This window comes from Anopheles maculipalpis, chromosome 3RL (assembly GCF_943734695.1).
Source record: "Anopheles maculipalpis chromosome 3RL, idAnoMacuDA_375_x, whole genome shotgun sequence".
Taxonomy (NCBI): Eukaryota; Metazoa; Arthropoda; class Insecta; order Diptera; family Culicidae; genus Anopheles; species Anopheles maculipalpis.
In genome coordinates, this window is record NC_064872.1 from 60,218,281 (window position 1) to 60,241,118 (window position 22,838).

The 22,838-nt window shown below is 42.1% G+C and overlaps 3 protein-coding genes across 12 annotated transcripts in view; all 3 read left to right on the plus strand.

Moving 5' to 3' along the window:
- Positions 1–2,472, plus strand: part of LOC126561502 (2-oxoglutarate dehydrogenase complex component E1) — a 189,470-nt gene extending 186,998 nt beyond the window's left edge. For all 5 annotated transcript variants that reach the window (XM_050217687.1, XM_050217688.1, XM_050217690.1 and 2 more), the window contains one exon: positions 2,463–2,472. The gene's annotated coding sequence lies outside the window, so the exon portion shown is untranslated. The remainder of the gene's footprint in view (positions 1–2,462) is intronic.
- The window catches only part of LOC126561449 (potassium voltage-gated channel subfamily KQT member 1-like), a 174,622-nt gene that overhangs the window by 3,502 nt on the left and 148,282 nt on the right, over positions 1–22,838 (plus strand). The window contains exons 1-2 of one of the 6 annotated variants that reach the window (XM_050217602.1): positions 2,666–2,709; positions 15,062–15,092. The exons of 4 other annotated variants lie outside the window; for them this stretch is intronic. The gene's annotated coding sequence lies outside the window, so the exon portion shown is untranslated. Of the gene's footprint in view, positions 1–2,665; positions 2,710–15,061; positions 15,093–22,838 lie in introns of those variants that run through there. One more of the 6 variants, XM_050217603.1, reaches the window with a different exon arrangement.
- LOC126563183 (uncharacterized) overlaps positions 6,857–22,838 on the plus strand; it is a 385,303-nt gene continuing 369,321 nt past the window's right edge. Inside the window, exons 1-2 of the mRNA XM_050219810.1 lie at positions 6,857–6,993; positions 7,073–7,288. Of these exons, the coding sequence (XP_050075767.1) occupies positions 6,950–6,993; positions 7,073–7,288 (260 nt within the window). The 5' untranslated portion in view covers positions 6,857–6,949. The remainder of the gene's footprint in view (positions 6,994–7,072; positions 7,289–22,838) is intronic.

The following is a 22,838-nucleotide window of genomic DNA, read 5'->3' on the forward strand; positions in this document are numbered from 1 at the left end:
TCCCAAACGGTTAGACGTGTATGTGTTTGTGTGCGCGCTTGCCCTACCGGTGCCTCCGGTAGCACATGGTTGATTTTAAAAATAGCACCGTAGAGAATGCCGGTTACCATAAAGAGGCGACCATAACGTAATGCTATGGGGCGAAAGCACGTGGAGGAGAAACAGGTGGAGCTGAGAATGAAAGAAAATAGACGCTAGTAGAGCAAATGGTTTGCAACGGAGCAAAATCAGACAGTGTGACGGTATGCTTGTTTCCCGGCCGACGGAAAAGTGCATCTCAAAAAAGGGGAAACAGAACGGCCGACCGACCAACGCGATGATTTACAGGCCGCGTGCAAGTACTGGAGTACGAAGGAAATACAAACTAGACGGGAGTGAACGAGTGAACCGTGTGATACGTTCGCTGGCTACGTGGTAAATGAACTCTTTTTGCGTGAGAAACATGATTATTGTTCTAGGTATATCGTTATGACGAAAGAATTTATTTTTTTAAGAAGCGTTTTATTTTACATTAGGACATCCTTCCTATGGATATTTTCAAACAAATACTCAAACAATTCTAAAAGATGAACCAGAAGCAACCCACTAAAGGCTGATCATCTTTTCAAAATGAGGCAAGCAACCCTGCATTCATCGTTCATTCGTACAAACATAGTGAGAAGTGAGAAATGCAAACTCAGCGTCTTCAGAACACTTTCGCTGCTTGAATCAGTGTAGAAGCAGTAGTACGATAGGTTTAATCTTGACAGCTGCTAGGTCTAAAGACACAATATTGTTTCTAGGTTCCTCAAAACATGTTCTTCTGTTGATGAGCGGTAAATACATGAAACCGTAAATAATCACATTCCACCTAGAGCCTTTTCTTTACTTACTTAAATTTCATTAAACCACAATTGGAGGTGACAATACGGCGGTGAGGCGTAGTAATATAATTTATTAAAATAAAAATAAATAAATTTAATTAATATTGATTGCCGTATTGTCAGCACTTTCCGTGCTTGCTGCGCACATTTTTTTTTCCATATTTACATATTCCGTATTTTAAATGAGATTCTTCTTTAATATTATATTTTTTAATTGCTTACATTATCAGTTTTATTTTAAAGCAAATGAAGGAAACCAACATCCAAATTTTTTAAAAATTATTTTAATTATGACGGCTTGTGCAGTATTGGACGGCCTACGCCTAATAACAGAACAATTATAATTTAAATAAAAGTGAAAGATTTAAAGACTTAAAAACCCTTAAATTTTTTATCGCTTATTAATGAACAAAAAAAATAGATTTTTTAATATCTTTATTTAAGGTGTCGTAAACCAACGTAATATCTTTTACTCTATTATTATCTTAACATATTTTATTATACTTTTTATGTTATTATGCTATTTGTTTTGTTCAAACCAATGCCATTGTTCATAAATGTATATACAGCATTTGGTGGTCGTTGGTAAAGGATGTTAAAAGCAAGAGAACAATTTAAAAGTTTAAATGAACTCAATATGAGTCAGATCAGATGAAAAGGCATAAAATGTAAATTCATCTTTAAGCAACTGAAATGTCTTAAAATCAGTTGTTTTGGTACAAAATATTATTGCTTATATTTTCGTTGGCATACTTGGCAATGCTTTAAATTTGTACTTTCCGTTGCTCTCCCATGCATCGGAATAGTAAACACTCGGTCGCAAACAAAAGCAGGACGATGCAAACAAACACCATTCACGGACCGAACCAGTTCATCCAGGTAAAAGTCGGCTTTCGGTTCGGGTGAATCGTCGACAGTGCGCCGCATGCGCCCGCTCACAGTGGCGGTGCCAGTGCGGGCCGTCACTCAGCGTACGTTCATTTCAAAATTTCCTCTCAAAGCGTGCGGATGTGGCCGTCCGTGTTCGCGCCGCGGTGTTAGGATCGGTTCCTAGTGTTGAGCCCGCGTTAGCAAGTGACCGCTGCTGCCGTTTGCGCCATTGCGTACCCGACGGCTGCACTGTGATGCAGCCCGGTGCATCCCGTACACTCGTACGCAAGGATATAGTGGGCGCCTCCTTTTGGCGCGAACCGTGATTGTTCGGCTGGGTGGTTTTGCTGCTGCTACCAGCGGTCGTCCTTCGTACGTGTGCGTGTATGTGTGTGTGTGTGTGTTTTTGGTGTATGTGCACGTGTATGCATTCTTCGTTCTTCGCTAAGTGTGTGCTGAGTATATATGTGTGAGCGAATGTGCGTCTGTGTGTGCTAAGGAGGTCCTTAAGGAAGAGAAAATAAATTAAAAAGAAAAGAGCTTCGAAGAATCCTAGTGGGCGGGTGTGTTTGTGTGTGTGTTTGTATGCGCGTTTGTGTTACAAGCCGAAGGCAAAGCGGGGAATGAAAATTTTCGGCCAAAGATCCATTCCTACTATCATTGCTATTACTGCTACTACTTCTGCTATTACTACTGCTAAAGCTGCTATCACTGCGATCATTACCACTGTCGCTGCTGCCTACCGTAATCGATTTGACGCGATCGTTACGTACCATCTTTCATCTCAGGCCAGGCTTGGTTCAGCATCCGAGTGGGTAGCGGTGTGTGTATGTTCTTCGTCTGCCGAAGGATTCTGGTACATCCAAAGGAAGCCTTCATTTTGCTGCGCATCGTGCCACACCTGATCGTAGCTGCTTCGTGTGTCACTGTACGATCGTCACTGTGTAAGGCAAACTCGCACAAAGAGAAAGAAAACGTAAGTGCTGTCCCTTAGTATGTACAGGTTTTAAGCGTGTTATTGATACCCGTACAAGCAAGTGTTAGTGAGTTGCGTGCGGCTTTGTGACGGTGGGACGAGTGTGTGTCATCGTATTTATTTATTTTTCGGTCGTGACAGATGAATCAGTGAGGATTGACCCACTAGAGGGTGTTGTGCTTTCTTGCGTACGAGTGATATAGCTCCACACCACCAGACGCAAGCACAATCATCTTGCATAATGCACAATAAACTGCTGCTCAACCTCGTTGCTGCAAATAATGACGCTGACGAATCAATTCAATATAGCAACGAATAAAGGTTGGCGGGTGGGTAGTACGAGTCAGTCTCGCTGTCTGCTTCTCCGTTCTGTCTGAAGCAAACAGGTTCGGAGCTAGTAATTAGCAACCCTGTCTGGAGGGACACAAGAATGAAGAACAAGTATTGCTGAACCGGGTATCGAACAATGTTTATCGAAAAGAAGAAAAGACAATGAATGATGATACGTATATGAAGGGAGAGAGAGAAAACCCACAGAACCACTGCACACATCTTACGTATCCAGTTTGGTTACACTTGCCTGAACTTGATCGTCAGCACAATCGACAGCTGGCTAGATGAGTAGTTTTCTTCCACCGGCGGCCGAGTTCATACCGGCCTGCTAACCTTCAACTTCGAGCAACCAATTTCGCTTGCAGTTGCGAAACGGGTTGTGGCGTGTTTTGTTAGCTCAGCTGGTAATGGCATTCGCGATCAGGTTCCCGCCCTACGCACCCATCCGTCTTCGCTGAAGAAATTGCTATCGAATACAATATACGTGTGGTTTTGTTATACGCCCGTTTCGTGACTGTGTTTACTACTTTATCAAGAAACAATTTAATGCTAAGAATGCTAATGAAAAAAAAAAGCAACCGCTAACAGACGATGTCATATTTCAGCAAACATTTAAATGAAACCGATTCCCCAACCGACGCTGGGTAGCAAAATGGGGGTAGCCCGATGAAAGCCGAAATAAAACGGAAACGGGAGTCATTCTGTAAACATCAGCTCAAAGAAACAGAAACATTTGCCCGTAGTCGATTAGAAAAGTGCATGGAAATTTGTGCTCGCTTTCAACAACATGCAGCAGGTTTGCAATTTTATGTAACGCTGGAGGGAACGAACGACTTCTCGCCAAGCGGACTGTAGTAACGGACGCAACAGAAAAGAAATGAAACTGTCTGCTGGCTGCACCAGACAATGCATGTTAAGTACAAAGTGTGCACAGCTGACCTAGATGTGTATGTGTGGCGCGGTCGAAGTTCGAGTGAAAAGTGCAAACACAGAATGCAGTTCCATACGGATGAAGGATGGAAATGGATTTGTTTCTAAAAGTTAAAGCTTAATTTCGATTTCTGGGTTATGATTAGCAGCTATCACGGTCGACTGTTTCGCACATTTTCGTGCTTGTGGTGTGCGGATTGCCTACAGATCGGGGGCTTTGTTTGGAGCTCGCGTAGCAAATGTTTATCAACGCTCAGTTTGCGTATTAACGAGAAATTGGCTGGTGTTAATTAGTGTTCAGGAAAGGAATGAGTGTGTTTTTGTGTCTGTTTGTGTAGTTTTTTTTTTCATTCCTATTTATTACAAAGCGATTCGGTAGTGCTATTTTTGTGCAACGCGCAGTGATAAACAGTTTTTTCCCCTCTGTACGAGCAGCTATCTTGAACGCTTAGCTGTCAAACTTTATGGTTGATTGTAAAATGGGAAACTATTAAACGTGTTTCATTCGAACAGGCATTACTTTTTTTGTGCTGTGCAAAACTTCTCCGGTTGATTAACCCGAGACGGGTAATCGACCGAACGATTCATTTTACGTAACGAATGACAAGATGTTGAAGTTGATAAAAAATGTTCGATCTTCAGTGATAGTTTCGTTTGGAAGGAACAAAAAAAGATCCGCCACTTTATTCTACACATGTGTATTTTTTCCGTGTCGCGCTGTCGTAGCAATGTGTTACACAGCTGTTTCAGTGTGAGAACAATCGCTCGATTGTTGAACAGGAAATACACATCTGGCTTGTAGAGTGAGGCATCTGGTGTCATTAAGCGATAATCAAAAAAGTGTACATAGAATAAAGTACGTTATTTTAAAAGTTGTTTTTTATTTGATTATACAAACACATATTATCTACTGAACGCTAGATAATTGGATTTACTTACGAAAGTGACAGTGTCGGTTCAGCACCACTGTTTGGTAATAAAATTTAGTTTATTTTATTGGGCATCAATGTTTTCCCTACGTATGTCACTCGTTGATAAATGCTTCGGTTTCGGTGCATGGATTTAGTTTCCCGACCCCCACACGGTTCGAAAAACTCCCGAACCGTATTGACGTTAATAGTTATGTTTGGTCATAAAATTATTAACCGATCGTTTGCCTAGCAAGTGTGTGTTGTGCGTAGTGCTAGATTTGCTAGTGTTTGCTGGTCTGCAGCTCAAAAATGCTTACACCAGCATGAACATGTCACACAGCGATGGTGGTGGGTTCACGTTTGTTGACCTGAATTTGGTATTATTTTTGTCACTTTGTTTACGGTGGTGCGGTTCGGTATTCGATACGGTTCTGTTTGCTCGTAAGTGATGCAGAAGCAGCATCCACAGATGCTTCGCGTGTCACCGGCTCGTGACCGGTTTTGATGTGCTGTATCACCCCAGAACATGACGGTGTAGGAAGGAAAGGAACAAAAAAGAAAACAACGCTAATTACTGTTTTAAAGTAGATGTTTCCGAATGAACCTCGTAAATAAAGTGTGAGCGAGTGTTTGACAAGCCTGAAAATTTGAATGCATTTCTGTGCTGTTTGAAGTGACGACAGAGTGCGACAAGTTTATTGTTGGTAGAAGACAATATTTGCACATTGCGTTGGGTAGTAAGTGCAGACGCTGGCATGTTAATATTCCGCAGGCTGGTGATGTTTTTAATTGATGCAACTGCTTGCTGTGCTATGCTAATTATCTCCACTGTTGTATGTATTTACTGTAGAAGGCTATTTTTATCCGTTGGATAATGTTATATTTTATCAATTTTCATAATTATAGGAGATTATATTAAAAAGTATCTCATTGCTTAAAATATTCTACATGAATAATATGTAGAATTTAAAACGGGCGGTCCATGGCCAGGCGACACCGCCCTACAGAATTGGAGTTCAAATCCCATTCGGACTGTTCCCTCGTAGTGAGGACTGACTCTTCAACTACATGATATCAACAAGTCTAGTAATCCATTAGATGTCCGGCGTGACCTTGAAATTCGTTAAGCTTAGAGGAAGAAGATTTACAAAACCTTAAGCTTGATAAAGGCGGAGAAGGCGCTTGATAAAGGCCGATTTTGATAAATTGTTTGGTAAATTTCCTCTTTTAACTTCTTCAAATGTGAGTGATGAAGCGAATAAAGGTGAAGTATAGGAATGCATCGGAATTTGATAATGTGTACATTGGTTAGAAAACAAGCGATTGATACACCACTTGAAGCAACAAAAGAAGAGAAATTTATTTCATACTGTTAAGGCTGTGGGCCACGATGGATTTCAAAGTCAAAGTTACAGAATCTCATATGCGTTTATGTAATTTTCTCGCTTTGAAATTGGTTTTTGAGAACCTGGCGCATACGAAAGCTACCGTCGCAGGGAAATGGAGAAAAACTTGAATCGAAATTAAGATATCTTTTGACAGTTTGAAATTTCACTACAATTTTGATTTCACTAGGTCACTAGAAATAAAAATTTCTTATTTTTACATGAAAATTCAGAAGGTATTTTTGACCGAACCCGGCTTGTGAATGACCCGCGCCTTAACCACGATTCCACAAGGTCATGAGGAATGTTAATGTCAAATTTAAATTTTTCCAATAACGCCACAGTGGCGTCCATAACTGGTATGTTTTTTCAAGCCAGGAATCCCAACCCTGAGCCGTACCATTATCAGATCTATCTTCACGTATGTTTCCATAAGAATAGTATTGGTATAGATAAAGCGGCACAGTTCCCAATGGTGTTGAAAATGATCCCAACGGAACAAACGAATGAATCGCTATGCATTAGCTCTAGGGATGCCTCTGGTGTCAAATGAAACATGACCCCGCCGGTACCGCTTATCAGGAGGAATCCCCTAGTGTCTGGGCAAACTGCTCGCATAAAATTACAGCCTCACTCACAGTTAGTTGTAAGCTAAATACGATCGAAGAAACACGTTGAAAGATGCTGTCGTTGCGCGTTTGCACAGTTTTGCTAGCGCTCGTTTGGTAAGAGACTATTTCTGTTCCACTGCTGATCACATTTAGTGCTTGAATGACAAAAACCTTTCTACCGCTACTGTTGCAGTGTCGTCACAGCAATACACCAGGTGAAACAGCAGGGCAGCAAATACAAGATCGAGAAAATAACGGACATCACGCTAAAGAATGCCTTAGAAAGCATCCGTTCGTCTGCGTGGAACGTGAAGGAGCTGGATTTGAGCGGTAATCTGCTGTCGAAGATAAGCGCCAATGATTTGGCACCGTTTACAAACCTGGAACTGCTGAATGTGTCGTCGAACGTGTTTTACGAGTCGTTGGATCTGCGATCGCTCACTAAATTGGAGACGATCGATTTGAACAACAATTTAGTGACGGAGGTGCTCGTTGGACCATCCATAAAAACGCTGCACGCCGCAAACAATAACATCTCGTCCGTGATCTGCTACGGAGCAAGACAGAGTCGGGCAAACAAACGACTCTATCTGGCCAGCAATAAGATCGGCTCGCTGTTGAGCCTGGACGACGCGTGCCGTAGCCGTGTGGAGTATCTAGATCTGAAGCTGAACGAGATCGATACGCTGGATTTTGGCGAGCTGGCTGAATCGTCGGACACGCTGAAGTATCTCAACCTGGAGTACAATTTCATTTTCGACGTTAAGAACCAACGGGGCGTTGTGTTTTCGCAGTTGGAAAAGTTTGACCTATCGTCGAACAAGCTAGCCAATTTGGGGCCTTCGTTTACAGCAGTTTCCTCAGCCAAGTCGATCAATCTGAGCAACAACAAGCTCGTCCTGTTGAGTGATGTGGTGTTTTCACGGTCAGTCACTAGCTTCGATCTGCGCGGTAACGGATTCCAGTGTGCATCGTTGAGAAAGTTATTCAAGAAGAACAAACACTTGGAAAGCGTTGCGACCACGACCGTACGTGAAGCAACGGGACGGGATAGGGAAGTCTGCACAGATACCAACCTGTACGAGGGTCCGTACTGTTGTGAACATCTGTCGGCTCCGTTTGCCGATCGGCTTATCGATCTAAAGCGCAAGGAGCATGCGTTGTTTTCGGGCCAAGGTTCGGACAAGGAGCGGGCCGAGTGCGAACAGGATAATGATGCCCGACAGAGGAAGGTAGACGCGATCAAGCAGCAGTACAGGACAACGATCGATGAGGAGACGCGCAGGAACCAGGTTAAGATTCAGCTGATACAAATGAAGAAAACCTTAGAACAGAAACTGCCGGTTGTGCAGAACGCTTACAATGAGCTGAAGAGCGAGCTTGAAACGACGGCCAACGAGTTGCAGATCAGTGTTACGGAGGACCACGATCTGCTGCAGCTGTTGCGAAGCATTGTGCAGCGGTACGAGGAGCTGTACATCGAGGAGCAGGGCAAGCAAAGCAATGCCATCCGCGATTGGGATATGTACCAGCAGAAGGAAACACAACTGCTGGAGGAAAATGCTCGTCTAAAGAAACTGAACGGTGAAGCTGATATATCGCTGCAAAATGCAAACGCTACGCTGCAGGATTTGAACGTTCGAGAGCAGAATTTGGCCAAGATTCTCAGCAAGGTGCCCTCGTCCCAACAGGAAGGATAGAAGCCTGTGTTCGAAATAGGGGCAGTAGTTTGGATTGTTGCAGTCCGTGGGAGATTTTGAATAAAACAAATTGTCGATTGTCATAAATTAATGTTATATAAATAATTTCAAGGGGAAGTTTCCGTTTATGAAGGTATGGAGGTAACTCAGTCCAGCATTGGTGCGCTCTCCATCTCTCTATATCAAAAACTTTAAGCGTGACGACATCATATGATGATAGCTGATAGGAGAAGCTTGATTTATTTCTTGCCGAGGAACGAAACTGGCACTGAATTTTGCTCTGCTGACCAAGAACTTCTTAGTCACGCTCGACGGGACGACATGCTGTTTGCATTTGCAACGCTGTACCGTTATCTGTTGGGATTTCCCCTCGGGAGCAAAATAAACAAGAGCCACGGTAGGAGCACAGTATCAAACCGGCGCTCGTCGAAAATGACCTTTGCGGTCTGGAGGGTCATTCCGGCGACTCGCTAACGATGCAAGACCAAGATGGCCTAAGGGAGTGTACGCCGCTTAAATCCCTTTTGCCAAATTTAATGGGAAGGTTGTTGTGTTTTTTTCTTCTTCTTATAATCGAAACATATGTTTTTCGTATGGCTGGAATGGATTTCTAACGACTTGGTTGCCTGCCATGATTGTTGGCTGTCTCTGCACACGTGCTAGAAATATCGATTACTACGATCGATAAGTGGCAGCATCAGGATAGCGTAGCGAATAACCTGAGCAAGGCGATTGGGCGGTGGTCTGTTTAGAACTTTGAAAAGTATCGGTATCATGCATTAGAAAGGTGGGTTCGAAGTTGTAAGTCAATTCATTTGTTAAATTTTGATAAATAATCCTTTGCTAGCAGATAGAACTTAATTGTCCTAATAAAGCATGGGAAATTAAGAATACTATTTTATCGCGTACTATTTTATTAAATTATAGGCTTGTATTACTAGTCCTTTATTAAATGTTTCCCATAGGATGATCTAGAGACTAGAAAATACTGCAAAAATTCGTTCATGTGGTCCATGCAAAAAAGCGTTAAGCTTGAATTGATTAATGAAATAAAGTGAGTCTAAAAACTATATGAGTTTGTAAATAATGGCAGACGTTTTATAAACCTTTGTTGGTTATACGGTTAATTTTAACCTTTAAATGCAATCTTAAAGTCTATTGCTAACTCATGGAAGCTTAACATTTTTACATCGGTTGATCTTCCAGCATGGAAGAATCGGATTTTAGGTCACTTTGAAAGATTTACTCAATTTTAGATTTTTTAAAATGACTCTTATTTTAGGGTTATCGAAATTCTAGGTCACGCTTTCCATTTAATGGCTTACTATACTCTTCGGTAGTAGGATAGTGAGTCCTCATTACGGGGGAACGGTCCAGATAGGATTTGAACCCCGGTGTTGTTTGTAGGCCAGCGCCGCTATCACTTATGCCACCGGGCCGCCTCGATGATTGAAATCAATTTTTTACATGCAGTATAAGTAACCTTATTATTAACGTCATTTTGTATCATCGAGTTTCCTCTAGAAACTATTTTAATTATTGTAACGACTATCCCTAAATTTGCTCTATATCCTGGGAACAAACCATAGCCTTACTGATACACTTTCTTGCAAAACATTAATTGGTAAGAAGGCTAACATGAGTTAAATTATGAATGAGAAAACGCAATATGCACGCATTGCCATTCTTAAAAAAGAGTCCACACACACCATCACAGAGCACACATACATATAATTCGGCTTTAGACAAACAAACGCCATGCTCCATCTGTTCACCAACGGAGAACAATCACAGAGTATGTAAGGTACATTATTAATAAAGCTACACACCATTCAATCGATACACGATGGCAGATAGTTACATGTGTGTGTGTGTGTGTGTGTGTGTGTGTGTGAAAACACATGACCGTACACATGCATTTGCTTCAATCGTAGAAAGTGAATGCACATTTGCTCTACTTCTTAAACCCCCTAAACCCCCACGGTCGTGCTTACGAGCCTGACTAAAGTCCTTCACCTTAAACTTCTCCACAATCGCACACACAACAGGTTTATAATTGCGGTACTATTCTTCTGCAATCACAATAATTGATTTGAAATGCAGGTGCAGAAGTGTGTGTGGCAGTGAATCGTGCCTGATGTTTTATTTCGAACGGGAAGTGAACGGTTGTCACATTGTGCATCTCGTATTCGACGAGCGGCTCAGTCTAGCGCCTGGTGGATTACGCTTTTTACTGAGTGTCATTCGGGGCACAAGTGGAAAGAATAAAATTGGAGTGGAAAATGCCGTTGTGAATTGAAATATTTGTTCCATGCGTTATTCTTATGAGTTTAAGTTGTACTTCAAAATTTGGAAAAGTTATTAAAAGGAAAAAAGTTAAATACGACTCAAAAATACGAGGGAAACCTACTACGAAAGTAGAAATAAATCAAAATCACACTGCAAAACATTAAAATATCTATTGCGTGCCTTGTAAACTAAGCTTTCGATTGTTTCATTGACAATGTCCAATGCCCTCATGGGAATGACTGTTGCATCAGACGTTTGTTCTGTTATGTCACAGGACGCTATAAGTGATCATAAACAATGCGCCATAGAACGAATTAAACATGAAGCAAAGGATCCACTGGGTCAACAATTTAGTTTGCGAGTGCCACTCAACGCTAACAACTGAATGGTTTTTGCACCACGAAGGAAACAAAATCGATGATAGATTTGGGACCATTACCAGGGTGGCGTACGTCAGTACATTAGCACAACTTTTTTCCTTGCACGAATGTTGTATGCAGGCTTGGCAAAACGTGTAGCAAAAAATTACAGGAGAGAAAAAATCGACATCGACCCCATCATCCGTGGACGCGTGGCGCCAGTCCAAAAAGGAGAAAGTGAAAAATGAGGAACAGATTATTTGCATCCTACTCCGGACGAGGATGTCCCGAAGAAGGACGAGAGGTGAGAGGAGGTTCAGGAAAACTCACCACGCGACTTTCGACCGATTGATTGATGGTAGGTCGTTGGATAAATTATTGCACGCTTCGTTGGCGAGCGTCGGCCGGCCGGTCTAGGCCACGAGGATCTTGACTTGACAGGTGAATCGTTCGATCGGGAAGTGTCTGATGAGGTGTCATCGAAGTTTAACGCGTTGGACAAACTAGGCGAGAAGTTCGTGTAGGGTTAGTGGCCAGTTGCCATCAATGACGCTTATTGATTAGGTAGTCGAACGGGGGCTCGTCGGAAAACGATCGATGAAAAGTGATTTATCTGTACTTAGAGCTGTCGGAAGTGCAGTGCGAATCGTTATTGATGTAGGTTGTTTCAAGGAGGAGAGAAATTAGCTACCGGATGATTTTACTCTTATCAAGCGTGGAATGTAGGAGGTTAATGACAGTTTGACTAGGTGAGAAATAGATAGGTAAAACTATTGGTATTCAAGCTTAATGTTAGCTTTAAGAATTGGACTGAAAAAGTTAGCAAACGTTTAATTTGTTTTCTATAGATAGAATACATTATCGCCATTTGGGTACATCTTGCTATCAAACCGTGATTGCCTCATGTTTTGTCAGCTCCTTATATAAAATATATCATTAGATAAAATTGTGCCAAAGATGGCCACCGAATGTCAACTGGCATGAGATAAAATATTCAAATCGATTTGCACCATACCAAGCGCACATTTCACTCTAACACCCTGCTGCTGTGCAATAGTTCATTAGCGCCTTCTGCTTACCAACGTCTTTCTTCTGCTTGAAGCCCACCGACACCGCTCCTTGAAGCGCCACTAACGAAATGTGGATTTATGGTAATGCATTCATTAATCCTGCGTAATAATGCGCACCATCGTTACGCTGTAAATTCCGCTATCCACGCCGGTGCGGAGATATGGGTCCTTGGAGAGAAATTCTTCTTACCGTAGAACGCGCTAAAGTTGGAAATTTTAAGCCGTGCAATGGAGGGTGGATTGTTGCGGTGGCGTTACCTCTTCGCTCCGTACAGCGCAACATGATACGTCGGTCAACGATCGGTGTGAAGTCAACTGAGAAAAAAAAACGTCCGAACGCCCTATTTTGGTTTCGGTTATGCAGAGCGTTAAACCTCAGTTAGACATTAGCGTTGCAACCTTTCTGTGATTGTGACGTGAAATCGTCCACCAGAAACCAATCGTTACGGGGATAAATGACACATAAATTAGCTCGCCAAGCTACTGATATCTCGAAAGCACTTAGCAGTTTGTGGGTGAAATTTTGCAGCTTTGGAGCTTTTGCAGAGCGCATGGACCGAGGATTACGACAGAAGGAAGGGGAGGATGCGTGTTCGCCAACGGGGGAGCAGTATGGATTTAAATTTATTTATGCAACTTATTGAACATGGGTCACACTGCTGCCAGTCGTGAGCATCGTGGTTGATACTGGTTTTCGAGTCGTTGGATTACTGGGACAGTTTTCGAAGATGGTATCAGGATGCTTTACAGAGGGTGCGCTGGTATTTCTTTTATTTTGGATTAGAGAGTGTGAGTAACATGTTCTGGAAATTTTCAAATTTTGGGAGCTTAGCTGTAGTTCGTATCGAAAGCCAAACACTAATGACCGTAATGTTAGTATTGATAAGATTTTACTACCTAAGAGGGAATAACTATATATTCTATAGAATTATAGAAGTATTTCTTATTATCTCGTTTAGTTTTACATTCTTTAATAACTTTTTTTTTCCTACTGTATAGAGAGCTAAATTATTTCCTATAATTTCTGAACACAACTCCATTATTCATCCAATGATATTATTTTATACTTTTGGTATTTTTTTTTTTTGAATGATGAGGTATTTTAAAACGAGAACATTACAGCAATGCAAGAAGCTATTCAGAACCACTAGGAATTTTATAATCTTCTTTTTCTGCTTGGCTTAGCGACCTCTAAGGTTACGCTGGCCAACGAATGGCTTACTAGACTTGCCGTTACCACGTAGTTGGATAGTTAGTCCTCTCTATGGGGAGACAGGTCCGGATGGGATTTGAAACCCGATCCTGTCGTTCGAAGACCGGCGCCGCTGTAGTCTGTACCACCGGGCGGCACCGAATTTTTAAAAGAATTTGGACTTTGTATAATTTACAAATGAGTAAAGCTAAAAAACGTAAGACTTACGAGCCACACTCAACACTATTTTCGTAAGCCATGCCTCTTTCTTGCTTACTTACTTGTCAGGCGCTACAACCGATTTGCGGGATTGGCCTGCCGCATCAGAATCCGGGACCACTCGTGATCCCGCGCCGTTGTCCGCCAATCCGCCAATCTCCTCTGTCCGTGTGGACAGCTTAAAAGGACTTTCTGAGCTGAGTTGTCCGGTGCCATTCGTATAACATGGCCAGCCCATCGGAGCCTGGCGAGCCTAATTCGTTGCACGACAGTGAGGTCGTCATACAGTTCGTACAGCTCGTCGTTGTAACGGCTCCTCCATTGCCCTTCCACACGTACGGGGCCAACGATCCTTCCGAGCGTCTTTCTCTCGTTTTTGTTTTTTGACTATAAAGGTACGATGAAGACCCAGCTTCGACCGTCGCGACAGGTTTTTTGAGGTTAGATGTTTTCTCAGACTGTAGAATGACCGGCTGGCCGCCAGCATCCTAGCGAGCAACTCCGTCTCTGTGCTGTTTTATGTTTTGGACGACTTCAAATTTGCAGTCACCTATTCGTACATCACCCCGGCACGTAGTTCCGGATTTCTTAGTAGGGAAGCTGCTGGTGCCACCATCAATTTGGTGTTTGCTTCGTTAATCTGCAACCCGAGGTTTTCTGCCGCCTTCTCAATCCTTTGGTAGGCCTCTGCTACCTGAAAGAGCCGCAGACCAATGATGTCTATATCATCAGCGTATGCCAGGATCTGGGTTGACTTACAGAAGATGGTTCCCGAAGTCTCCACCTCCGAGTCACGGATGGCCTTCTCTAGCGCCAAATTGAATAGGAGACAGGCTATCCACCTTAACCTGGCATGTGACGTTGGTCATGGTCATTCTAACAAGCCTGATCAGTTCGGCCGGGATTCCAAAAGAGCTCATGGCCGTGTAGATTTTTACCCTGGCTATGCTATTATATGCAGCCTTGAAGTCTTTGAAGAGATGGTACGTGTACATCTGCTGTTCAGCCATCTTCTCCAAGATTTGCCGCATGGTGATGTTGAAGGGTTCTACGATCTGCTACTACGACCTCTATGTTGAGCTGTATTATAGCAGCCTGATCGAAGGTTTAGAATCAGCAGTCAAGTTTCATTTATTATTTGCACTTTATATAACATTTTTATAAGCAATATATTATGAATAAAAAAAAACATTTTTATCCCTCTTTTTTTAAATCGATCCATGAAGTTATTAAAACTGATTATAATTTTTAAGCTTTATTGAACGTTCCAAGTGACAGCTAGCTTTTATTAAATTTAATACCATTCAAGCTTTTATAGCAACTATTAATTATGTTTCTTTTTTCCATTTTCAGGTATGTCATCATAGCTTTGTTAAAGTAACAGGTGAGAATACGAGCAAAAATGCAACTATCCATGTTCTAAAACAAATAATTATGATTTTTTCGGTCGTCATAATAATTCTATAACATTAGTGAATCACCAAACAGACAAACCTTTAATAAGAAACGAGTGGTTAAATCTGTTCAAGCGAATAATGATTGTCTATGCCTATGAAAATATCGACGCCGATCACCTTAAATTGTTCCTAATCATGGTGTTCGTCACTTCTGTCAAAGAAGAAACATCGCCAGCGAAATATTTTCACGCATAGTTGGCCTGGTTTTATTTTCAATTTAACGAAAAATAGAAAAGAAAAACGCAAAAATAATAATCGTTCTGCATGGTTGATTCTAATGCCCGCTTAGCTCGCGGTCTAACGAACGCTTGCAAAGTATAGCAGGCATTCCTTAGGCTTGGTTTTCCGTTCACTTGAACATTAAATTTGCGTATAATTTAATATTCCATTCGTCAGTGCGGAACCATTTTGCACCCCGCGCTGGCAAATCTTCCCATCGGGAAAACGGAGAGAAAAGTCAGATTTGGTGGTGTGGTCCATTTTTCCGTTGTTCTCTAGCGATTTCTAGCGATTCACTACGACCGATGAGGCGTATCATTTAGCGGAAGGAAAGCACTGTTCCTACAATGATTGTGGAAAGAAACCGGTGCCCTACGCTCGCGCACTGAAAGGCATTTTGATGAGATTCATTCACGTTTCTTTCGTTTCGGTGCGTGGGAGGAAAAATGATGAATACTGGAAGCATCTGAGTATGACCAATCAATATGGTTTTATTATTCAGTTAGCAGAATTTTAAGCAGATCTCGAGCACAGCCGTCGTTGATGATTTCATTATTGATTAGTATTTGTTAGGGAAGTTTTCTTCGAATTGCTTGAAGACAACTTTTAATATTCAAGGTTTAATTTGTGGTGATTTCGTAAGACTATTACTCATTTAATATAGAATACACGCTTCACTTCTTGATCTCCAGCGAATGGAGGGCATAAGTCATGCTAACCGCAAACCAGTTGCAGAAAAATAACCCCAAAATCTCCGGCTCCCATTGTGGTTAATAGCTTACCTTTCCAAAGCTGTCCTCTCATAAAAGTCATTCGAAAAAATAGTAATATAAAAAATGGAAAGAGGGATTATTAAGGTGGTCCTACAAAGAATATGAGGACACATGCAAGCATGTGTACAACTTTCAACCATTCGTTGCATTAGAAGCGTCTGCAAGGCTTTTGGAGATGGACTTGAGCGCGTTTCGTGGGATTAAGTGTCGGGTACGTGCTTGTGGTCGTGGCCATACATAACAGCTAGTCGTGGAGCAAGCAGCGATGAAGAAATATTATTGCTAGCGCAAAAGCGCAGCAAGAGGAACCGGGTTTTATCAGGCTACAATGTTGGCCACAGATAGGAGCATCCAGTTTCCAACGATTTTTACCGTCCGTTCGCTTTTGCAGTCTGTGGGATGGGATCACGATTTTGGGGAGGGAGAAAAAGGGAATCTCGGGACCGGATGACGGTAATCCGCTTCTTGAGATATATAGCCCTTCTTGGGCGAGGTTCCCGGTCGGGAGGGTATCAGTACCAGTTTTGCAGCAGCCTTGTGGCGAGATGAATCGTACAGCTTTTTACCACAAAGGTGGACTGGTTGAAACAATTGTTGAAGAAAATCCTCACGGATACTACATCATGCAGAAACGAGAACAAGAAGCATTCGCACAGCTTGCGAATGAGTGTGGAGGGTTTTTTTTGTTGTTTATTTATGCTTTCCCCCGTTCACAAACAGTGCATGAAGATTAAGAAAATATTTCATCACGTGCGTTGGTTTTGCTACAGGTTGTACTGTCTTTTTGTTTTTTGTCTACGTACCAGAACGTTTTTCTACATCCAACATTGGCGAAAGTTTCTTCCGCGCTAGCTGTTGCATGTTTCGGACGAAGGCGTGAAAACGTATCGTCTCATGCATGGTGCTAGCAGGGGAACGTTTTCGATTATCTTTTCGCTACCGAATACATGCGCACAGTGAAAGGAGCTTCCTTTTTGGAAAAAAAAGTAGAGAAATGCTAGGAGAAAAAATTGAAACAGCTTTCCACAATCATGACCGGAGCAGATTCACGCAAACTGCAACAGCATGACTTGTTGCATCGGGGCTGATGATTCAGCAGCAGAAGCAACAGCATCCAGGAGCGATGGCTCGTACAGAAGATGGCCCGAAGGCAGGAAAAAGAAAAGGCGAAACGTGTTGCTTATCATATTATTTTCCACTTCATTTTGCCTTTTTGCTAGAGCGTTACAGTTATAGTTTATTTGTGCATTTGAGTAGAGCTTTTGAAAATTACCCTTTCGAATTTCCTTTGCTTTTGGTGATTGGAGGATATTTTTCAGTGCTTCAACAAAATCCATGTTTCCTTGCACTTATGTAAAAAAAAGTTAGTATTGAAAAATGAGCCAAAAATTGTCTTATATGTTTGCCAGTATTCATTTTACCTTCCAACAAACAATTCTATGTTTTCATGGTATCATAAAAGTCAATTCTGTGATTGTTTTTTGTTTGGCACGTTTTTTTTTCGCCCGCACGACTTTATGGCGCCACTAGTCGCATGAGGTATACGAAACCCGTACCACTTCAGATGACCATTACCGATAGCCCGCGTCATCGTGTCTAGCGCGATGGGAACCATCGTTGAACGTCTGGCCAATCAATAAAAGCTGTAAATCACACCCTCAAATTCCATCGCAGTATCCTTACACCTTTGCCGAAGGGAAGTTGACCACTACCGTACGGTTGACTACCGGTCGGATTCACACGCGCCGGGATCAATAATTCAGTGTAAAAAGTACCCCAAAGAGTAAACAAAAGCTTATCCGATGGCTCCGATAATGTGTCCCTGGAACTTGGGGATACTTGAGCGTTGGGGCCGATACTCGCCGGGTACGTCTGGAGAGTATGGGAGAGTCTTCGTCGAGAGTCTCTTCAGGAAAATCAGGATCGGCCAGAGCCGAGTCAGTCAGGGAGTATAATGTCTGAAAGTGAACGAACAAAAACATTGATCACTATCTTTTATTCATGATCCTTGGCCCTCATTCAATTTCCGTCAACATTAAGGGAGTGCGTCGGACGAGGAGCTCTGTAGGAGTGTCTTCCGCAGATATTGCGAGGAGCATTGGCGAAGCGAGAGCACGCAACTCACGAAAGAACGGTTTCAGTGTTCGAGCCAACATGGTCAGTCGTAGTGGAGAGTCAACGATTTAGGAATATTAGATATGGCGAGTCGTTGTGGAATGGCGGATATCGCTATGATGAATCACAACACTTTGTTGGGTAGGCCGTAAAGTGTGGTGTGCTGCAGGACATTAGATGAAGGACGCTATTGCTATTCTAAAGCTGACCGCCAGGCTGGAGTATGTATGCGTTTGTCTAGGGTCCTTTGTCGGAGAAACAAATCGATGCGACAAAAGGATAGTTATTATTAATGGAGTGGCTTGATTTGTGACCAGCAGAGTTGTAGAGCTGGTAGAAGTTGAACCTTATTTTAGGCAAGTAACATATTTTTAAGTTTATGTGCAAATATGTTTTCTTGAATGGTTTGGTTTGAGTCTCGGAAAGCTAGCTAGCTTAACGGGTGTAAGGTCACGCCGGCTATCGAATGGCTTCCTAGACTTGTCGATACCACGTAGTTGGATAGTGAGTCCTCACTACGTGTGAAGACTAAGTACGCTTAATAATATACTCAAATAAAATATGATTGCCAACATATCCACGCAAGAAAGGAATAGTTGTCTTCAATTTTTTATATACTTCGTTGGTGCCGAGCTCTCCAAGACGAAAGTTAAACTTCTGTTAGATGGTTTGAGGCTAGCACGAATCTTTCCATCGTGTTGGGTCATCACTCTGCTCCCTTATCCACAACTTAAACGAATGAGAATAAGGTTTTTTTTTATGAGAATAAGGATTTGGAATGGTTTAACTGTCAGACGGAGGAGTAGAGATGGAATGCTTTCTTGGAAAGGAAATCCGACGAAAATGGTTGTTGTCGCCGTTAATTATCCCAATTTTCGCCAAACAACGGAATACACCACCTATGATTAATTACTATTTGAGTTGCAGAGGACATTACCGCCAATAATGAAGTGGATTGAGTCACAAACTGGATCCCCTGTCACGGTAGCTCGAAAAAATGTATTAATAATAACTTAACTTTACTTGATTTACTCGCTAACTTGCTTGTAGTATTTCACAAAAATGTAGTTACGAAAAACGAAACGAAAATCTCAAAAAGTCATTATTAAACAAACAGTTTTAAAACATACCTTACCGCCGTTGCCCTCTGCAAGCCGAGCTGTGCTACGAGCGAAGGTAATAATATCAATTTGCTGTGTTTAGCTTGGTATTGGAGCATATGATTAACTTTTCCTACCGCTTTCCAATTGAAAATGGTTTGAAAAGTCTGGTTTTATAGCAAAGGAATCTGAATAATCGTTGAGTGATAAAAAAGGATGAAAGATATGGTACGGCATTTCTGGAAGCATTTAAATAGAAAAAAATGTTTTCGATTAAAGCGAAAGCAAGATTTTATCGTAATATTTATGTCACGCCTCGAGGTGTCTATTAACGTACGACCGTTCGAGAATGTGAACTCACTGCGCGAGGATGAGCGCCGCCCCGGGGAAACGATCTCGATAAGTTGTTCTGCGTTTTCGGCGGCACAAAACGTGACAAGCTTTGGACCGAAAATCTGTCGCTGCTTCGCATTCAACAAGTTTTTCCTTACGGATGATTTAATATGCGCAGCACACTGCGATGTACGGGTGGGTACGCAAAGCCGCATTTCGTTCCATTACGTCGCAACGCTGAGTGTGTCCGTTTTTTTTTGTCAGTGTTTTGGTTCAGTTCTTTCGTTTATCCATCGGTGGTATGCTGGTTTTATTTTTCTTTCTTATCCAACAAAAAATAAAAACTGAAATGAATCCATACAAGGTCGCTGGAATCGCGATGAATGCGTGCTCGGTATCTTAAATTTAAGAGCATATGCGACGTCTCCATCCCGGCGTCCCGGCGGTTGTTACTTAATATTCCGTGCATAGAACTGGCCGATGAAAGGCTTTCTGAAATTGAAAATAATGTTCAGTGAGCGTGCGAGAGCAGCCGAAGAAGAAGAACGCGCAACGAAACCGAAAACCAGAACTCATCTGGGGCATGAAACGTAAAATTTGTTTTTATTCAAAGCGTGTCCCCTGCGCGCAGCTTGTTGCATCGTTCTGAGACGCCGGACCGACTGTTATGCTACGGCAAATGTTACGGCCCTGACGTCAGAGGTCTGTGGATGCGGTGCATGTAAGGGACACTCGTTGTATGTGTCACCGTTTCAGTTCGCTGAACGTTTGCCAAAAAATGCAAATCGTGCGCACACCGCGTTCGGCATACATCAACACCGCATCCGGGACTGCCACATGTGCTAGCCGGAGTGTGTCAGTCCGGCTAGGCTGGTTCGAGTATGCATAGTGATTTTTCCGTACCCCCTGATAGTACATACATATGTGCGTTGTCGGACAAATCAACAAGCTAAATGTTGTCCTGAGTGCAACTGACACTAGCATAGTACATCGATGACAGATTTTGGACCATTACCAAAGCTTCAATTTTGAACGTCGATCGTCGGTGTTTAGGACGACACTTTTGCTGGGCGGATGTAGCATGCAGTGAAGCAAAGCGTGGCCCAAAAAAATATACATCGACACCGTCATCCGTGGACGCGTGGCGCCAGTCCAAAAAGGAGAAAGTGAAAAATGAGGAACAGATTATTTGCATCCTACTCCGGACGGGGATGTCCCGAAGAAGGACGAGAGGTGAGAGGAGGTTCAGGAAAACTCACCACGCGACTTTCAACCGATTGATTGATGGTAGGTCGTTGGATAAATTATTGCACGCTTCGTTGGCGAGCGTCGGTCGGCCGGTCTAGGCCACGAGGATCTTGACTTGACAGGTGAATCGTTCGATCGGGAAGTGTCTGATGAGGTGTCATCGAAGCTTAACGCGTTGGACAAACTAGGCGAGAAGTTCGTGAAGGGTTAGTGGCCAGTTGCCATCAATGACGCTTATTGATTAGGTAGTCAAAGGGGGCTCGTCGGAAAACGATCGATGAAAAGTGATTTATATGTGACGATCGATGAAAAGTGATTTATATGTGCTTAGGGCTATTTGTTGGAAGTGCATTGTGATGGAGTGAGGGTTGCGGGGTAGGTTGTTTGTCGAACGAGAGTTCGTCGGAGTATCGATTTTTGTTGTGTTTGATTAAGATGTCACATGAGAATTATAGTAAATTTAATTAAAATCAATTAAAGTATTAAAAAATCAATATTTAAGGTTTCTTTAAAGAAGGATAATTTTCAAATTGAAAGAAGGTTGTTTTAATTGAAGTGTCAATATTTATTACAAATTAATTAAAATGAATTTTGCTACCAGCTTCTTCTTCTTCTTGACTCAGCACGACCTCTTAAAGGTCACGCCCAGCCATCTTCTAATGGCTGGCTTACTATACTGTCGGCCGATACCACGTAATCGGGTAGTTAAATCCTCATTCCGGGGGGACGGTCCGGATGGGATATAAGCCCCTATCCTGCCGTTTGCAGATTGGCGCCGCTGTCGCCTTTACCACCAGGCCCACCCAATTGAAACCGGCTTATTATTGTCAAAAGACAGATCAGCAAACTGGGGAGGTTTTAAATTTTTTTAAGACTTCCGATAGAACTTGTTGTTCCAATAAGAGGAGAAATATAAAAAAAGTATTTACATTTTTGTTTTATGTTCAAGATAAAACTAATTTATCCAAATCAAGATTCTTAACCGAGAACGCCCGGTGTTGTAAACAAGCGGTGTTTACACCGACCGCTGCTGTCATTGTCGGAATTTAATTCGTATTTACGAAGTTGTCGGAAGAAAGCTTCGCGGTCGGGATAACTGAGTTCCGCGGTGAGTGAAGGACCAGGACGAGAAATAGGTTTATAAAAGGGCTGAACAACGCGTGAGCGGATTAGTACCGCTAGAAAACCAGAAAATAAATCAAACTAATTTTTTGGTTCGCTCCACTAAAATAGCGTTCCTAACTAATTATAAACTTTTTTTATCTGTGTTTTCTACACCCGGAATAAGACAAAGAATAAGGAAATGCCTATTTATGTTCATATAATTTAGTCATCACAAGCGGTGCTGACATTGTATTGGGACATTGTACTAACATCATTAATTCTAATTAAAATAAATTTATAAATCAAGATACTAATATTTGCACATTGCACATATCTTTACTTAGAATAGATACTTTAAAATAGAATGATCTTTTTATTGATTTAAAATAGGATCCACCCTGGAATAGTAATTCTTGATACTATTTGCGACATTACCCACTACAAACTGCACTAAAATAGCGAGCTATTTTAAACCCCGGTCTGTTTACTCAATAGAAAGTACGGAAAGACAAAACTTCTGACTTCTGGTCGCCAGAGCGACTAACCTCATAAAGGCACATCATTTTCGCATTGAAAGTGTCTGGAAAGCTTTTAGCAAAGGAGCATGAAGATAGTGGGTAACGTTGTGTGGGATTGAGTGTCGGGTACGTGCTTGTGGTCGTGGCCATACATAGCCCGGTACTGTTGAACAGCGATGAAGAAATATTATTGCTACAAAAAGCGCAGCAAGAGGTACAGGGTGTATCAGGCTACAATGTTAGCCCCAGATAGGTAGAACCAG